At 42.8% G+C, this 17,229-nt stretch overlaps 1 protein-coding gene across 1 annotated transcript in view; it reads right to left on the minus strand.

Moving 5' to 3' along the window:
- Positions 1 to 13,711: 13,711 nt before the first annotated feature.
- The window catches only part of SMIM20 (small integral membrane protein 20), a 36,233-nt gene continuing 32,715 nt past the window's right edge, over positions 13,712 to 17,229 (minus strand). Inside the window, exon 3 of the mRNA XM_069202146.1 lies at positions 13,712 to 14,292. Within this exon, the coding sequence (XP_069058247.1) occupies positions 14,255 to 14,292 (38 nt within the window). The 3' untranslated portion in view covers positions 13,712 to 14,254. The remainder of the gene's footprint in view (positions 14,293 to 17,229) is intronic.

The raw sequence follows: 17,229 nt of genomic DNA on the forward strand, positions 1-17,229 counted from the left end.
ACTGCTGCACTGCATCTCTCTTACATGCTATAACCATGCCATGGACATTCCACGTTGATATGTACACCCTAGTCATGATAAGTGTCTGGGCAAAAGGGGCTGGAGAGGGGAGGGCTAGCTCCACAGCAAACCCCATGTGAACCTGTTTGTGTGGGTAGTGTGCCATGAGGTAAGACCAAAGTATGCTGTGTGATTTTGCAAACATGAAAGCTAGAACTAACAACTCCCAACCCAGGGCAGTCACAGAACTCACAACCGCCCAAACAAACAGCAAGGAATCCCATTGATGGGGTTCTCCAAATTGCACTGCCACAAGAGTTGGTGCTGCCCAGGAGAGAGGTGGAGGGTGGTCAAAGAGTTAGAACCAAACATTTTTAGGTGAGAAGACATAACCATGACCCATCTAAACAAGGCCCATCAACCCATTTCTTTGTTCTGTATATGTGGGATATGAAATGTGCAGGAAGAGGGCCGATGATGTTGAAATTCCAGTGCAGTTGCCATTTAATGGTGCCAGGAGTGTGGAGTGGTGGCATCTGGCCCAGGATACTGTCATACCATGGTGTCAGCCATTTGCAGGGTGACATCAGGCAGGACCACTGACAAAGCACTGCTTGCTGATTAACTTGAAACAGATTCTGAGTGTGCGTCATTTAAAGTTTGAGGAGGCGGAGAGTGCCAGTCTGCCCACAATGTGGTCACATTCGATAGGGCCTGTATTTGTCCCTCCTTGGCCTATGCTGGAGTGGGGTCCTCTTTAATTTTAGTAGGTGCAGCATCTTGAGCCCTACGTTTGTCATGGTGCTTGCTTCTGTCTGATCGAGTTCTGTGCAGAGGTGAAGGGGGAGTTGAGGATTTGTATTGTTGCAGTTCTCCCCAATCTGAGGCATCAGCTGGCTCAGTAAAGAAATAACTAGGGTAAATTTCAATTTGGCCAGGAAGAGCAGCAAGAAGTTAAGGCCAGCCTGACGCAATTTCCTAGTCACTCCCAGGAAGGACATCCTGCAGCACTCCACTATAGGGTATGGTCTGGAAAGAGGAACACCTTGACATTTTCATACAGTATTGGTTCAGCATTCTGAGTCATCCACAGTAGGGCCTCTTTGTCCTGGTAATTTAGTAGCCTGACTACTAATGACCTAGGGACTTCTCCCATCAGTGGTCGCTTTGCTGGTACTCAATGCGCACGTTCCACCATGAAGTGTGGGGACAGTGTGTCAGTGTCTACCAATAGCGCCAAACAGGTCTCGAAAAATGCACCAGATTGGTTCCCTCCGGGAATCCCATTATACAGGGATTTTTATCACAGGAACAGCCTTCTGAATCCTCCGCCCTGCAAAATTAGCTTATTGCTTTTTCCGTATTTGTGGCCAATAATTTTCTCTGATCGTCATGCAGTAGGCCAAGTTCGAGAGTTACTGCTTCAACTCTACTGTGCAAATCCTTTTGAGTGTCTGCAATGGCCTCCAGTATTTTATCAAGCATTACGTCCCTGATGGCAGAGGTTGTGGCAACAGTAGATCCTGGTTTGAACAACCCACTGGCTCCTCAGTCTGGCGTTCCAAAGGCCAGGGACCCGCTCCACCCTTTCGTCCGATGGTGAAGCGCTTATGGTGTGGTTGAGGTCTTACTAGCGGCAGTGATACTGAACGATGGACCCAGGAAGGAGGGTTTGTTGGGTGTGTCCAGTGGCAATTCCTCACAGAGCCCCCAGTCTCCCAATCCCCTTACCAGGAATGGGGTGGCATGTGCAGTCTCAGTTGGGGGGAGCCCAAGAGATCTGGTGATCCGCCGTAGATGATCTGTTGTGTCCAGAGCAGTCTGGGCCAGTGGATCCTGGAAGGGCACAAGTTATGGCAATACCTGTCATCCGCAGGCAGAATCCACGGGCTTGGCCAGTCTATGGTCACACTATGGCAGCAAAGCAGGACCCGTCTCACCCCATGGGAGTCAGGATCCGCAACCCAAAGGGGGGCACAAGCAGTCCAGGCTGCACACAGGGTTGCGAGCATTTCAGCCTGCACATGAGCAGGAACTGCCCACCAGGTACCAAAAGAGGTTTCTCGGTTGAGCTGAGTGGACTTTGAGAGGGCAGAAAGCATCATCACTGAGGCTCATCCAGCCCTACGCATTTAGAAGTAATGACTCTTGTGAGGGCAGAGTCAGGCAGCCTCACTATACATCACTATATTAGGAGGTGAGCACATTATAATGAATCATGAATCGCACATGGGCCCTTGAGCACCACAGCAGAGCTATGCAGCGAGGAAGTACGCTGTTCCCTGTTGCTGCACTATGTTGGCGGGGGGTCAAAGTTTTATATGTCCATGTGAGCTCCACCATATTCACACTGCACCTATCACCGCTCCTGGGGCCCCACAACCCCGTCCTTACTCATCTTAGGGCCCAGCATCTGCAAGTATCTCTGTGGAACCCATGTGCTCTGCAGGCCTGAGAATGTATAGGTCCCCTCAACCCTTTTGTCCTATGAACTGAAGCAGAAGCTGTTAAGAAAAACACTGAAGGCCGTGGGTGTCTCTCTTATGGAGGGCTCATAGAAGGGTCCCAGTGCCTGGTGCAGTGTTTCTTAGCTCACACCCTAGTCCCAATTCGCCTGAGTAGGGTAAGAGCAGGCACACCGCAGCTGCCGTAGCGCACCATGCAAGACCCCTGGATGGAGAGCTTCCCAGCCTCCCACCTCTCAGCGCCTCATTCGGTAAGAGTTTAAGGCGGGGTGAGAGGGCTGTTGTAAAATGCCAGCAATTGCGGTGAATTGGTTTGGAGAGGAGCCATGTTATTTCTAGTCCACTGCCATAGACGGGATCGGGGGAAATTATGTTGCTGCGCCACACAGTGGTGGCTTTCAACAGCCCGGCTAGTGTCCACCATTACAGTACAACACGTTCTCATTAGTAGGGCCCTCAGCCGCATGTGCTGCATCACAGAAACACACAGGTATATGCACAGAGATTCAGTCCCTACTTGAACTGCCCCAGACCGTATTTAGGCATTGGGAGCCCAGTTGGCTTTCTCCACTCACTTCTAAGTCTTGCGATCTTGTGTGAACCACTTCAGGTGTCGGCACCGTCCTGATCTCCATAGCTGCTATGAAAGCCACGTTGACTTGGGTCGGCCAACAGCCTAGAAAAGAGCCTTCCGATGGTCGTGCAGATTTGAAAATCAGCTCATTTGTCCCCGCTGAGCCTCCATGCTACAATCCTGCCTGAAACTGAGCCAGGAGAGCACGGACGGCAGCAGGTGTTGTTGGATCATAGGTTCCCGACAGCAGCTGTGCAAAAACACGACTGCCATCTTGCAGCTGCTGGCCACACCCCCCACTGAAGCAAAATATATGGATACGTTTTTCATGCCCTAACTGCCCCAGTATTTCCTACTGTTCTTGGCTGTTTCAATACTGTAAAATATGTTTTAGGTTTTGTCTACAGATTTGCCTTTTGTTTTTTAAAAATTGTAGTTCGTATGTGCTCAGGATTTTTTTGAAGCTCTTAGGTGCTCTGACATTATTAATATTTGGCTTATTTGCCATTTGTTCTATCCACATTTACCTTTATCAGTCTTTGTTTTAGTTATTCAGTGAGACACACCCCATGACCCTTACACATATTATCTGCTGTTCATGACTGACATTCCTAGAAATGAGAATGCCACAATGACATCCTTCTTCGTTCTTCTCACAAACATACATTTTAGGTGCTGTAACCTAGGGTGCCATGCTTAGTCATTATTTATTAGAGTTGTTAGTTACTCAAAGATTCCATCTTAATGAGTTCTAACGGCCTGGTTTACATTTTGGCCGAAGGGTACTTCATTACAAACGTGACAGCTAACTCCAACGTCTTAATACAAGTGTATTATATTTTAATGCTTTTGTAATTAGACGGACATGATGTCTGTCATGTTTGTGATGGATTAACAGATCTGCCAAAATTAAAATCAGGCCCTGAATCACAAAAGGAATTAGCTTACGAACAAGATCTTCTTGTAATCTGAGACATTTGGCTTTGGGTTTATTTATGGTTGAAGCAAATTTAAACCTCGGGATGTGTCAATGTAACTCAGTGATATTTTTGTTTATAACAAACTTCTTCACACTCTTGCTACTTTGCGTAAGTATTTATTGAGAAAATTGACTTTTCTGTAAGGTTGTAAAGGTATCTATTTGATATGTTATTTAAATGTAATTAATCATTATCCTTTTGGGGAAACATTCAACAACAATGTAGTGACTTTTTAGAAGGTAATATTCAAATTCCTCTTCACAGTACTGTACACGTCTTCCTATCTTTCTCTACTAATGATACATTTCAAAATAAGTTTATTGTTGGTATATTTATTGCCATTAAAGCCAGTAGTCTTTCTGAGTTATCATTTTACCTTTGGTGGAAGGAGGTTGTCAAGGAGTGAGCCATAGACTCTGCTTTTTCAGTAGTGGATAACATTAAAAAGATGTCTAATTTATGGTTACCTTTCTATACGTTTTCTAGTTAATAGTTAACTTAATAAGAATGCATTTCATTGATACTGTTCTTTGCAAATAATTCTTGCCATTTTTCCTTGACCAGACATTATTTTAGTTTAACCTCTCTCTATTATATCTTAGCCAAGAGCTTTTTCTTTTTCTCTTTCCCTTCCTTACATCTCTTTTCCTATATATACCATATATATATACCAGAAATTCCTCCATATGTACTATTGCTTTTGCAATATACTACCTACAGGTGTCACTATTTGTTTTTGTTTTGCTGTTTAATTTAACCTTAAATACCAATAAAACTATTCAAGTAAAAAACAAATTGCTAGTTTTGACTTAGTCGATAGTTGCTAAGGTTCATCTTGCTGTTTTCATCCCCACCCTCGCCTCATGGTAAAGGCTGAAGGGATTACAATTGGTAAACATGCTAAATTGCGGTGTAGTTTCTTTGCTAATTTGGCAGTGGCATCTGGTGGTGATCCAGCATAGTGTGCTCACGGAGAAAGAGGCCATCAACATTTTAAGTAGTGAAACCGGGCCTTGTACAAGAAGTCACTAACAGTCTGAAATGTGCAAAACTACTGATTTCAGATTACAATTTGCAATTTATTGTGCAAGCTCATTTCCTAAACATCTGATTGGAAAAAGGATTCTGTCATCACACTGTTGAAAATTGATAAGGGCATCACTCAGTAACCAAGAATCAGCTGTGGAAGTAGTTATATAGTGGTAAATTCTAATAATTTCAGCATATCTCACACTTTCATGCTGAGCATATATTTAGCAGTATGCTATGAATAAACCAAATGCCTTTAGAAAGCTTGGTTTTGAAATTGAAATCCAAGAGGATACTACTCTAATTTAGTCTGTGAATGTATCTTTACAGAGGTATACAGTAAAAAGTATGGATCCTCACCTTTTCACTCCTATATGAGGAATACTTTTCAGGTGGTTATTACTGTACAGCAGGTTTAATATGCAGTGTAACTTAAGCTAATCTAAACCTTCCATGGACTCTAATGGCCTAAATGCCTTCTGGTTTACACCAGCCAACACAAATATCTTTTCTCTAGAACGGCCTTTTGTGGTAATGACAAGTGACTGAGTTTTCTACATTAAATTCTTCTGCAATACAAAAACCATTGTTCCTTCTGTGCCGACCAGAAAGTGGAAAACAACAGGTAGACATTTTGCAAAAGCCTATATTTACTGCACAATAAGTATTAAGCAAAATATGAGCAAGAGGAGTCATGTAGGGAGTTTTCCCTTTTAGCCTTACAGTAACGTGAGACAAACACTTCTTTCTGGGCTTTTAGGTCTTGGCTACAGACAGCTTTAGTGGTCACTTGCAGATCTATTTTTTCCAATAAATAACATCTACTGAGAGTAGACTTCAGGGTAACCACTGAATCATTGCTAGGTGGCATTGTCTTTCTCGGATCTCTGCTCTTGATTAGACAACTCTTCTGAGAATTCTTGTGTTCGTCCCACAAAGGAGCACTTGGACTTCAGAGTTCTGACTGGAAGAATTGTAAGCTTCCTCTGCTGACTTGAGGGGACTCTTTTTTTTCAACTCTCTATTGCTTTCCTTGGCCTCTTCACCACCTCCTGACATCCTATCACCCACACCTGCTGCAGGCTCAAGATATGCAAACCTTTCCTGCTCATATGATGCTCCCTGTCCTGCTTCCACATTTAGATTTATTTTAATTATTTATTTTTTATGTGAGCCCTGCAGATGCAAGGTGCTACTGGGCTGCTTGCTTCCTTTTTTGCTGCCAGACAGACACAGACACAAATACACACTTTAAAAAAAATAGTTTTAATAGTGTTCTAAAAAGGCTATTTTGACCACTAAATTAAAACTAGTGAAATGGCTGCTGGTGCAGTAAGATGCATGTCTTTAAATTTGTGGTCATCTTGCAATGGCTTCATTCGTGAAGCATGCCTCATGACGCATATATATGAATCTGTGTTCATCTTGGAATAGCTTCCAATAGAAAACCCATTCCAAGATGGCAGTTTATACATCAATGTGTTGTGAGGCACAAGCAGTAGTTTTAGCATTAGCTAATGCTATCACAAATAAGCTAATGGTTTGGCCTATAACAGCCAACACCCATTGGCTTTAGCAAGCCTTGTGATTATTACTACTGTACTGAAATTCGCATTTGCTGCCAATACAAATGAGGCATGACATTAGAGCATACACGAGGTGTTGGGGTCCAAACAGCCCCATTTGTTTTTTCTTGCATATTCGCCTAAGCACTGATAGCAGCAGCAGCAACGACATATGCATTAACCAGGGCCATTCTGAGCTTTGTGGGGGCCATATTGCTGTCACCCAAGGATAGTCCCACTGCCTGCAACCAATGTACTAATAATTCTTCCACAGTGTCTGACCACAGTTCAAGATACGCTCCTGTGCTGCCTTAAGTGAGCGTGTGTATATCTATGCAATGAAAGAGACTGTAAAGCATTTATGAAGGCTCTGCTTTAGGGAGCTGGCGTGATAACTATTTTCCGGGGGCAGACTTAGTGGGTGTTCCCCCTTTAGTGATGATTGTAAGTGTGCTGCACTATCCAACACAAATAAAAAGAAAACATAGTTGTGTTACATTGTGTCACTCATTCCTCCGGGGCACAGGACTTGCAAAAGGCTTCACCTGCTAATCTTCCAGGTACCTTACAATGGCTGTCAGACAGAAATTAGCTCCATCTTAGGAGAAACAGGGTTGCCACCTTTGTGATGGGAGAGAAGCCTTCCTTACCCAAACTAACCGTATGCTTTACTTTTCCGACCCGATGAACCATCCCAAGATGAGTAGATTCCCCTTGCTCTGGAGGATAAGAATTAATCCTTTGAGAAGAATAAAAAAAGAACCAACTGATGACGGAGACGAGAACTTGGCGCAGTTCATCGTGGGGAAAAAGAAATGAGTCAGAAAACTCTTATAGGAGGCTCCTCACTTAAAGTCATAGAAAATGGTTTTCCTGATGTGATAGGCTAGCTGCTTTTTTAGGATTGGACCTAATCTTCCAAGACAGGAGTTCAAATCATGTTACCTGGAACACTGTTACTCATCCGTGTGGGATCTGCATATGAAAGACCAAGACACTGACGGTAGACTTTACGGTAGAAAATGTCACCCCTTAATTTTGGCACAGCATACTAAAACGTCCACAAGATCCGTTTCATAACTGTCTTTTATGAGCAGGCAAAAGTTATATGCAGTTGGCTACCTAAAGGAATATGAAGACAGGATATAAGACTTTAGGCCTAGGTGTGCTAACAGCTCCATATTCCTTCGTTAAACCTTTTGCTCCAATACACACAGCAACCATAGCTTATTGGGTCAAATGGATAATGTTTCTAACAGGCACGCATGTTAAAATATTTATAGTGCGCTCCGTCAGAGAAGCTGCAGCTACAAAATCACTTTTGACAGGAGCCTGTAGGGCATTATGAAAACAGTGTACTGGTTAAAAGATTCAACATTTTAAACTTTCTACCTCATACCTATCCAGGCTATGGAGTTACAGGTGGTATCCAAGCTTTAGCGTAAGCCTCGCCTTTAAGGTCCTCTGGTAGTACACAACTATTCTAGCTTTAAAAGCCTGAAATTTTTAATCCTACAAGGGACAGTGAGGCACCAATTATTCCCATCCTGTTAGCAGATCTTACTTTTTCTTCAAATTATGCTTCGTAAATAAGCTATTTATGGATATTATTTACAGTTTTCCCTATGGACTCCTTTGTTTGAAGCATTTTAAATTTTGATAGTGATGATGAGTTAGCTATATCTTTTTTGCAACAAATGAACTACAAAAAACACCAAGGGGGTTATTCTAACTTTGGAGGAGTGTTAATCCGTCCCAAAAGTGACGGTAAAGTGACGGATATACCACCAGCCGTATTACGAGTTCCATATGATATAATGGACTCGTAATACGGCTGGTGGTAAATCCGTCACTTTTCCGTCACTTTTGGGACGGATTAACACCTCCTCCAAAGTTAGAATAACCCCCCAAGTGTTACATGCAAGACCAAGCTTTGATCTTTGCAACTAAAGAAAACGATAAGATGACATTACCTGAATCTTTAATGGATACAGCGATGCGTATTGGTTATATTTGTTGACTGTGTTACCCTGAGCTCATGGAAGTTGTTTTATTACTTGGGTAACGCTTGTATTAGAATAAAAACAAAAAAAAGGACGAGCATAATCCTTACCTCTGTGTCCTGTTTAAGATTAAAACTTCCAGACACAAAGGCTAGGTATTTCACTCACAAAATATTGCCCTAGAAAGTAGGAAAAGTCCCAAAGTAAACTATGCGCATTCTCGACCAATTAAGGAATTAAAGTTGTGATTTTGTGCTCACTTACTACCTCATTCGAAACTGTGAAGTGGATGGAATTCAACTAATGTGCGGGCCCTATAAACATGGAAGTAAACTCCAAGCCCTACCTATTCCATGAAGCACTGAAATGCCAACCAGCTCTGAGAAGAACTATGTCAAAGCTGCAATACCTTTAAGATGACTGTTGAGCTCATCATACCCCCTTCAAATCCTAGACAGTCTTTTAACTGTCTGGTTGATAGCATGGTCTGGCTTGACAGAGCAGCTGTCGCAAGACAATTATGTTAGCATTACTAGAGAGTGTCTATGGCTCTTCCCACATTTTGGGAGTCACGTTTGCTAAATCTGATTGGGCAGAAGTTGTGGGCTGCCTCTGAAAGAGTACTTGTGCACCTGCATGAACGAGAGAGCACAGCCTAGAATGAGGAAGTGCCTACACGGCGTGGCAAACCAATGAAAACAAACATTTCTAACAAAAGCGTGTCTCATCAGTATGTCCGGTATGTTAAAGGTAATCACTCAATGTAGCTAATTAAGCTGACACCTCTTGCTTTTCTATTGTTTGAGGGCCAGTCTGATGGAGTGTTACTAATGGTGGGCAGTTGGAGGATGACTCACGCTCCTTGATTAGCAGGGTACTTGTAAGAAAGAGGGTGTGGTTTGTGATCAGGGGCTTGAGTGAAGACTGGGCTGGTGCGATGGCATGAGATGCTCACAATTAAATTCTATAACACTTCTGGAGTGCTAGCACAACGTGGGGAGATGCGTTTCCATGGCTTGCGGTTCAAGTGTGAGCGGTCAACAGTATCTACGCAGATGTTTTGTGATATTGTTGTTCATCTGTGTCTCACCGCTTCTGCTGAGATCACCTAGCACCTTGCTTGCAGGGGAGGGAAGGATTATCCCATTCTGAGCTGCGATTGCTCACCCAGAAGGCAGTGGGCAATAAAGCCCCCTGGGAGCCGGCATTCACACCAGGGAGTGAGAAATGCCAAAGGGAAGTCGCAGAGACAGGACATTGAGGGAATGCTTTCCCTGGGAAAGGCAATGCACTGAAGTTCTACTGGGAAACAGCAGCACCAGCCACTGTGAGGCGACCACAACTGTGGTACCAGTCTCTGCAGCCACAGCATCCACAGCTCCTTGTAACAGTGAGAGCCAGCAAAGCACTACTACTTAAACATCAGTCATTCACATCCATGACACGGGTCTCTGCAGCAGCATTGAGCTGATCCATCTGTGAAAGCTTTGAACTTGTCCATTGATAGAGCTCGCTCCTCATCCATGCTGCCACCTTATATCTTCCCAAGAGACCCTGCAGTGATATTTGTGTTTTGACCACTGACTTCGTGCTGCACCACTTTGCATCTGGCTTAGCTGTCCACTGTCACATTAGTGGTCACCAGTTACAGACTCCTTTTTGTATTCAGCTTAGACTTAGCTTCACTTTCACGTTAAACGCTGCAAGTGATTTTCCACGTTGTACAATGTGCATTATGTCTTATTTTCTTACTTTTTCCACCAAGGGCTTTGGCTGATAAGAATGTACTCAGATGGCAGGGAACGGCCTTGTTTTGGTTTGGCACCTTGGGATTGTGGCCACATCTGGACGTGTTATTTTCAAAGCTAGCCAAAAGCAATCAGCATTTTTTGAATAACTAAACTTCTGCAGGGAAAGGGAAGTCTGGAATGTTCCTTCCTTGTTTGTTCAAAGTATAAGAGGCTGAGACCAGATGGACCGGACACAGAGCAGATCTCAGGTGCATCCAGGACGCTGGAGTGTCATCCTTCCCGTGAGGATAACTGATCTCTCTCTCTCTCCTTGATCGATTCTGGGATCTGGCGATTTGATGCTGATTAGGAGAGAGATGAAGGAGGGTTGCCCTTGCCTCATGGTGATGCATATTTTTTAATGAATTATTTGCTTTGTATTATAATATAGTTATATATATTTGCAGTGTATATTGCAGTGGAGAATCATTTGTACATTATTGCTGTGACCATTTTTAAACGTGTGCTTTCAACATGCTAATCTTCTTTAAGGAACCTTGCGTAGTGAAATAATAAATGTCTTCTTTGGACTAAGCGCATTCCAGAGTTTTTGTCAGTGAATGCGTGTTTCAGCTCGGTCATTAGTGAAAAGCAAAACAGAACCCAATAGTGCCCCATCCTCACAGCTGAAATTCCTCGGTATACTGACTACATTCCTGATTACTTTATGAGGTGCAGTGCAAGTGGACCTCGTAATTCGAACAAGTCTAGGAGAGGTGACACTGGTTTGGTGAACGTTGTTCATGCTAGGATCCGAGATTCTGTGTGATTTATGCCCTATGTCTGCAGTGCAGCACTAGTCACAGCTTTACACGTGTTGAGCTGGGGTAAGGACTCTTTAATATACACTATACACAGACCCAACTGCCTGTATCTCCATCTTGTTTTGTGCATCCCAGGGGGTTCTGTCCCTTTACTGTACAGTAACTGGATATACCATGTCTGCCTCTAAACACTAATTCATACAAATTGTAGTGCTGTCTACGATCTGCAATTTGTGAATCAGTGTTTCAGGCTTACCTAACTATGCTGTTTTAATTCTGGTCCTGGGGCACGAGGCGCAGGACGGTGATGCTCTCTGGTCAGGCACTGTATGCTCTTGTGCCCAGACCCGACTGTTAATGATCCGTAACTTACCAGTAATCTTCATTACGAAAAGTCCAGGTCTTTCTATCACAGTCCTAACACCATGAGCAATTTTCCTGTGGGGACAGAACTGTTACCTAGCCTACTGAAAAACGTTCTTCCAATATAGCTGGTACTTACCCATAATGCAGTCGGAGGAACTAGGAATCACCATTTCCTGTTCTTTCACTCTGCAGACATGGAATATCTGACCTTCTGTGTCCTCAGATAACTGTTTATTTTGTTTTTCTTTTGTTCTTTCTAGTCTTCCCACACTGTTTCTGTAACCTTTGTGTTATTAACCCTTTTACACAAGTCTTGCTTCAGTAGCCTTGTTTTCTAGATGTGGGTCCTTCGCACTGCAGAGCAGGCGGGACCACAGTTTGGGGCATTATTCACAGGACTCACTGAGCATTCCTAATCAGTTAATTTTTGCTCCTTGTTCTACGCTCATGATTTTAGGACTAGGACAGAAAGACAGACTAGAAGGTAATGAGCTCTTTCATTGTTTGACCCCTTCACCACAGCCTGGTCATGCTGTGCCAGATGAGCCTCTACGTGGACAGCCTCCAGGGACAGTGTGCCCTTCTCTTAAAGGACTAGGACCAGCATCTACCTCATACTGGGAAACGCATAGCCCACAGGCTTCTTCAAGAATCTGGGGCATAAGGCACTTCTGTGGACCAGTATGTCATGGTCACATGAGCAAGGAAGGCGTTGGGGACGAACACAGCACCCAAGAGAAAACAAGAACTGGCAAAGCCAATCCTGTTGTATTTAGTGTGCCAACGCATGCAATCACTGGCATTCCCAAATGCATTTTACAAATGATACATGCATACATGTTGTTTATCACATTAAAGCCTGCCCTTTTGGCTTTGCCCCTGCTATGGAAAAACAACAGCAACACTCATTGCGTTCTATATAGAATTAGAATAAATAGAAGAGATAAACAACTGAAGGTGCCAAACACTTTTCAAATGCAAAACAGTCCCTCCTGCATTTTAAAGGAATAACAAGGAAACCGCCAAAGATGCACTAAGCAGCCAATTATATAAGGTAAGAGGAAAAGTACTCCCTTGTGTGGAGCCAAAGCCCACTCCCTGTACGAAGGCCTAGATTCTGGCCTATATTTTGAGACAGGTGTCTTATCAGACTATGTTTTTTTCCCAAAAATCTAAATAAAGCTACATAAAGGGGTCAACTGCTTTCTTCCACTGGTCTGTAAAATTGTGCATCCCCACCCAAAAGCATACATCACGCAAGTCAGTCAACTTGGTCCCCGTTAGTTTCAGTGATTGCACAAAGCCTGGGCACATTGTTCATACACATTTACAAATCTCTTTTCTCTTCAGTGACAAAAGTTGATATTATTTATGTTATCTATTTTTATATGAAAGTTAAATACTGGTTATTTATTTTGTCTGCACTTTCAGTGCCCAGTTATAAAGCATGTTCCATCTCCTTTTTTATTTATAGCTGATGTTATAATGTTTAAGTGACATTGTAACTGTACAACTGAAGCAATGAGTGCTTGATTAGATAGTGATTTAGGCTTATCTCATTCACAAACAACATAAATAATAAAATTCTTGGCATAACTGAAAAGTTTTTTAACTAAAACATAACTAGTAAAACAGCCACATCTGTGATAATTTCTTGAACTTAAACATTTTATTGTAAGCTTATGGTTGCCATATTACTTTCTTTTTTTATTCTTTTCTTGTGGCATAGGCTTGTAATGAAAAAAGTAACCATCACACTTACTTGCCAGGGTCAGACCTACTGGTTCTGCCAAGCAGTGTTAGATGGAGGAGTATAGCATTTTTCCCTTGGACGTGATGTTAGGCAGAATATATATGAAATACGTTTTCCGACCCTCGATGTTGCTGGAACGGTGTTTCTGCTTTGATAGAGTTCACTGTTCCTTGCAATCATTTCAAATGGTACTTACTGAACCTTCACACAAAATACTATGCTCAGTTAATGTCACTGATCCTTTTGAAAGCATGACAAATATAATCTGCATTTTGGAAGGATAATCAGAAATGTAGAACATACATATTTTGAACTTCGCTGAATTTTAAATCGCAACTACAATAAAACTCTGTACTTCACAAGTCAGCAGTATTTCAACAACAGGCGGCAGTATTTTTCTAATAACTCACAAACGACCGCAATACAATGTTATTATTTATTGGGGACACCATCGCGGGACTGCTAAGTTTCTTTCATGTAAACAAGTCTCAAACTTTTCCACCAGCAGTATCTGTATACACAACTTTTAGAGATGCTAGATGCTCCCATACAGCTCTGGCTTGAGCTATTTTCCAGGCTTCCACCACCCTATTGCCACCTCCATATTTTTACTGTCTGCATTAAACAGGTTTTACAAAAACAGAGCCTGCATCAGCTAACAGACAGTCATGCGGTTCAAACCAAAGAAAGCAGAAATGCAGACTGACTTGTTTATATGGAAAATCCCTTTCTTCTCTGTATGCACATTACCAGCAAGGTGAAATAAGTGAATGGTTTAGATACATGAGAAGCGTCCACAATTAAACAACCATAAATATTTATTAAACCTGGGTGTCCGATTTCTCCTGCAAATAGCAATTATTTATTCAAATACATTCTTCAGTGCAACTTTCTCTTCATAATATAAAGGAACAGTCCTGTCACGAAATTCCAGCTTCCTCGGGTGGGATGAGGTGTCAAGATTTTTACTTCCTGTTAAATGGATCCGACCACACTTTCAAACCTATGAATAAAATATAATATTAATATGATGTTGCTTGTCTCCTATTTTATACACACACAGGTGTGAAGAGTTCAGTATGCTATTTATAACCGCCAAAAAATGTACGGTAATAAATAGCATCCTACTCAATCAAGATCCGCACATATTGTATACGTCATGCTTTTCCATCATGTTTAGAAGTTCAAGTAGTTATACTCAAATATGTTCTGGTATAATGCAACATAACATAAAAGCAAAATAAACAAAACTCATAGTAGCACAAAATATAAAGCATAGCCGTCTGCGGGTCCGCGCCAGAATGGGCCCAGGCCTTAGTTACGCCTCGGAGACCCTCTGGAACCTTAGACCTTCCATTCCTGAAGCCTGTCAGGTGTGTCCTGACTTGAGGAAGGGTAGGTGGTCCTGCCCTGCTTGTAAGTGGGCCCCTCAATATAAAGGAATAATCGTTCCCTTTGATACCAACTTGCATACAACTCTTTTGCTAGCAAATTGCCACTCATTGTCAGCACATAAATTAGACATTAATCTTTTGTTAAGTGACATCGCTCCTGCGGCCCTGTTCCTCACTGAGACATGGCTGCACGAGGGGTCTAGGCCTGACATAGGTCTGGTACTACCCCCAGGATACTTGATAGAAAGGATTAATAAGAGGGTGAGGAGTCGGCATCATATATAAGCAAGAATTCAAGCTTAGTTCTCGCCCCCCTTAATTAACAGACTACGAAAGTATGTTTTTTTCTTTGACCCTTAATGCTAATTTCACCCTTGCAGGAGTTTTGCTCTATCAGCCTTCGGGACCATCAGATAATTTCTTAAATTCTCTTTCTCTTCCCGACCAATTTGCCGATCTAATATGTAATAAACCCAATCTAACTATTTTAGGTGACTTCAATATTCAAATAGATATTTCAGATCTGACAGCGGCCAGATGCCTTTTGGCGGACATGGAAATTCTTGGTCTAAGGCAATTGGTTAAAGGCCCGACACATGATAGGGGGCATACTATTGACTTAGTCTTTAGCAACTTAGCAGTGCTTTGCTCCATGCCCAATTTCCCACTGGTATAGTCTGGCCACTTACTAATTCCGTTAAAATTAGCCATCTCCACCTCTAAAGGGTTCCCCTCAGCCCACAGTCCGGTTTGGCAGTAGTTGGCATAATCTCAATACAGGTGAATGGATCAGGCTGCTAGATAGCCGGAAATCTACCTTTCTCAAAGCTAATGAGATAGATTTGATCCATTCAATGATTGGATTACCAACTGTCTTGACACCCTTCTCCCCCCATAAGATAATAACCGGGAATCGTCGGAAAGCTGAGGCTCAGTGGTTCACTCCACATTTGTCATCACTTAAAAGAGAGAAAGTGGAGGAAATCCTTAGACCCGGCTGCAAGGGAGGAATATAGGCAGTCTACCAGGCTCTACCATGCAGTAATAAGATCAGCAAAAGGCTCATACTAGTCTGGTAGAATTGAACAGGCCTCGGGTTCCTCTAAAGAGGTTTTTCAGGTGCTCAAAGAAATACTTCACTCCCCTACAGATGGTGACCAAACTGCAGCCTCAGAAGTACATAGTCATAATCTAGCTAGGTTCTTTCAACAAAAAAATTGTGTTATTTATTCAAACTTCTCAAGGGATAAGGCCAAGCTGGTAGTTCAAGCCAAAATCCCTCAAAAAGATATAGCCACCTGGTCACATTTCTCCCCCCATCTCAGAAACAGATGGTTTCTTTCCTCACTACACTAAAGTCAGGTTCACCTTTGGATCCAACTCCTCCTTCTGTACTAGCTCTTGGGGCCCGGCCATTGCCCCTACTCTTACTGAATTGTTGAACTCTTCTCTTACCAGAGGCTCTGTCCCTGAACAGTGGAAACATGTGATAGTTAAGCCCCTGTTGAAGAAACCAAACTCAGACGCCACAGATCTAAAACATTATAGGCCCAGATCATTGCTTCCTGCAATGTCTAAAATACTGGATAAATACATTAACTCCCAATTATCCATATTCTTGGAAGATAATAATATTCTCCATCCCACTCAGATGGGGTTCAGGCCTCTTCACAGTATCAAATCTGCATTGATAGCGATTATGGAAGAGGCGAGAAAGCAAATGGATCAGGGCCATATCACAGCAGTTATACTTCTTGATTTGAGTGCTGCCTTCGATACAGTAGATCATCATCTGCTTATCCAAAGGATAGAGGAGATTGGAATCAAAGGTCTAGCACTCAGCTGGCTTACCTCGTTTCTCGAGGACAGATCATTTCAGGTTCTGGACCGTTCTTATTTTTCTGATAGGTTGAACTTGAGCTGTGGGGTCCCTCAGAGACCCTCGCTTAACCCTACATTATTCAACATATATATGGGCCCCCTCCGGGCAAAGCTGGTGGAGTCTTTTGGACTGTCATTGGTCTCCTACGCACAACATACCCAGCTAGTGGTTTCATTCTCTACAAATGAAGGGTCAGAAGGATCCGCTTTGCCTTTATGTCTTCAGGCAATATCTAGATGGGTGACAAACAGTATGCTCCAACTCAATGGGGGCAAAACAGAAATAATGATCCTCGGCCACCACCCGGACCCTGGCAAAAATCCCCTATCCATCTCCCCGCTAGAGTTTTTGCCTCCTCCCAAGAAGTATATTAAAAGCCTTGGAATTTGGTTAGACCCTCATTTCACCCTGGAACATCATGCCAAGAAAATCTCGCCTGCAAGCTTTGGGTCACTGAGACTTTTGAGAAAGGTATTTGTAATACCTCTTGCAAAAAGACTCATTGTTCAGGCAATTATTCTGTCCCGACTTGGCAATGGCAATAGTCTATTTCTTGGCTCCCCTAAATATGTGGTTAGGAAATTGCAGGTGGTTCAGAATACCGCGGCACGTCTTCTACTAGACATCCCAAGGCATACTTCAGTTAAACCGGCTTTATCCTCTC

The sequence above is a fragment of the Pleurodeles waltl genome, chromosome 1_2, assembly GCF_031143425.1.
Source record: "Pleurodeles waltl isolate 20211129_DDA chromosome 1_2, aPleWal1.hap1.20221129, whole genome shotgun sequence".
NCBI classification, from domain to species: Eukaryota; Metazoa; Chordata; class Amphibia; order Caudata; family Salamandridae; genus Pleurodeles; species Pleurodeles waltl.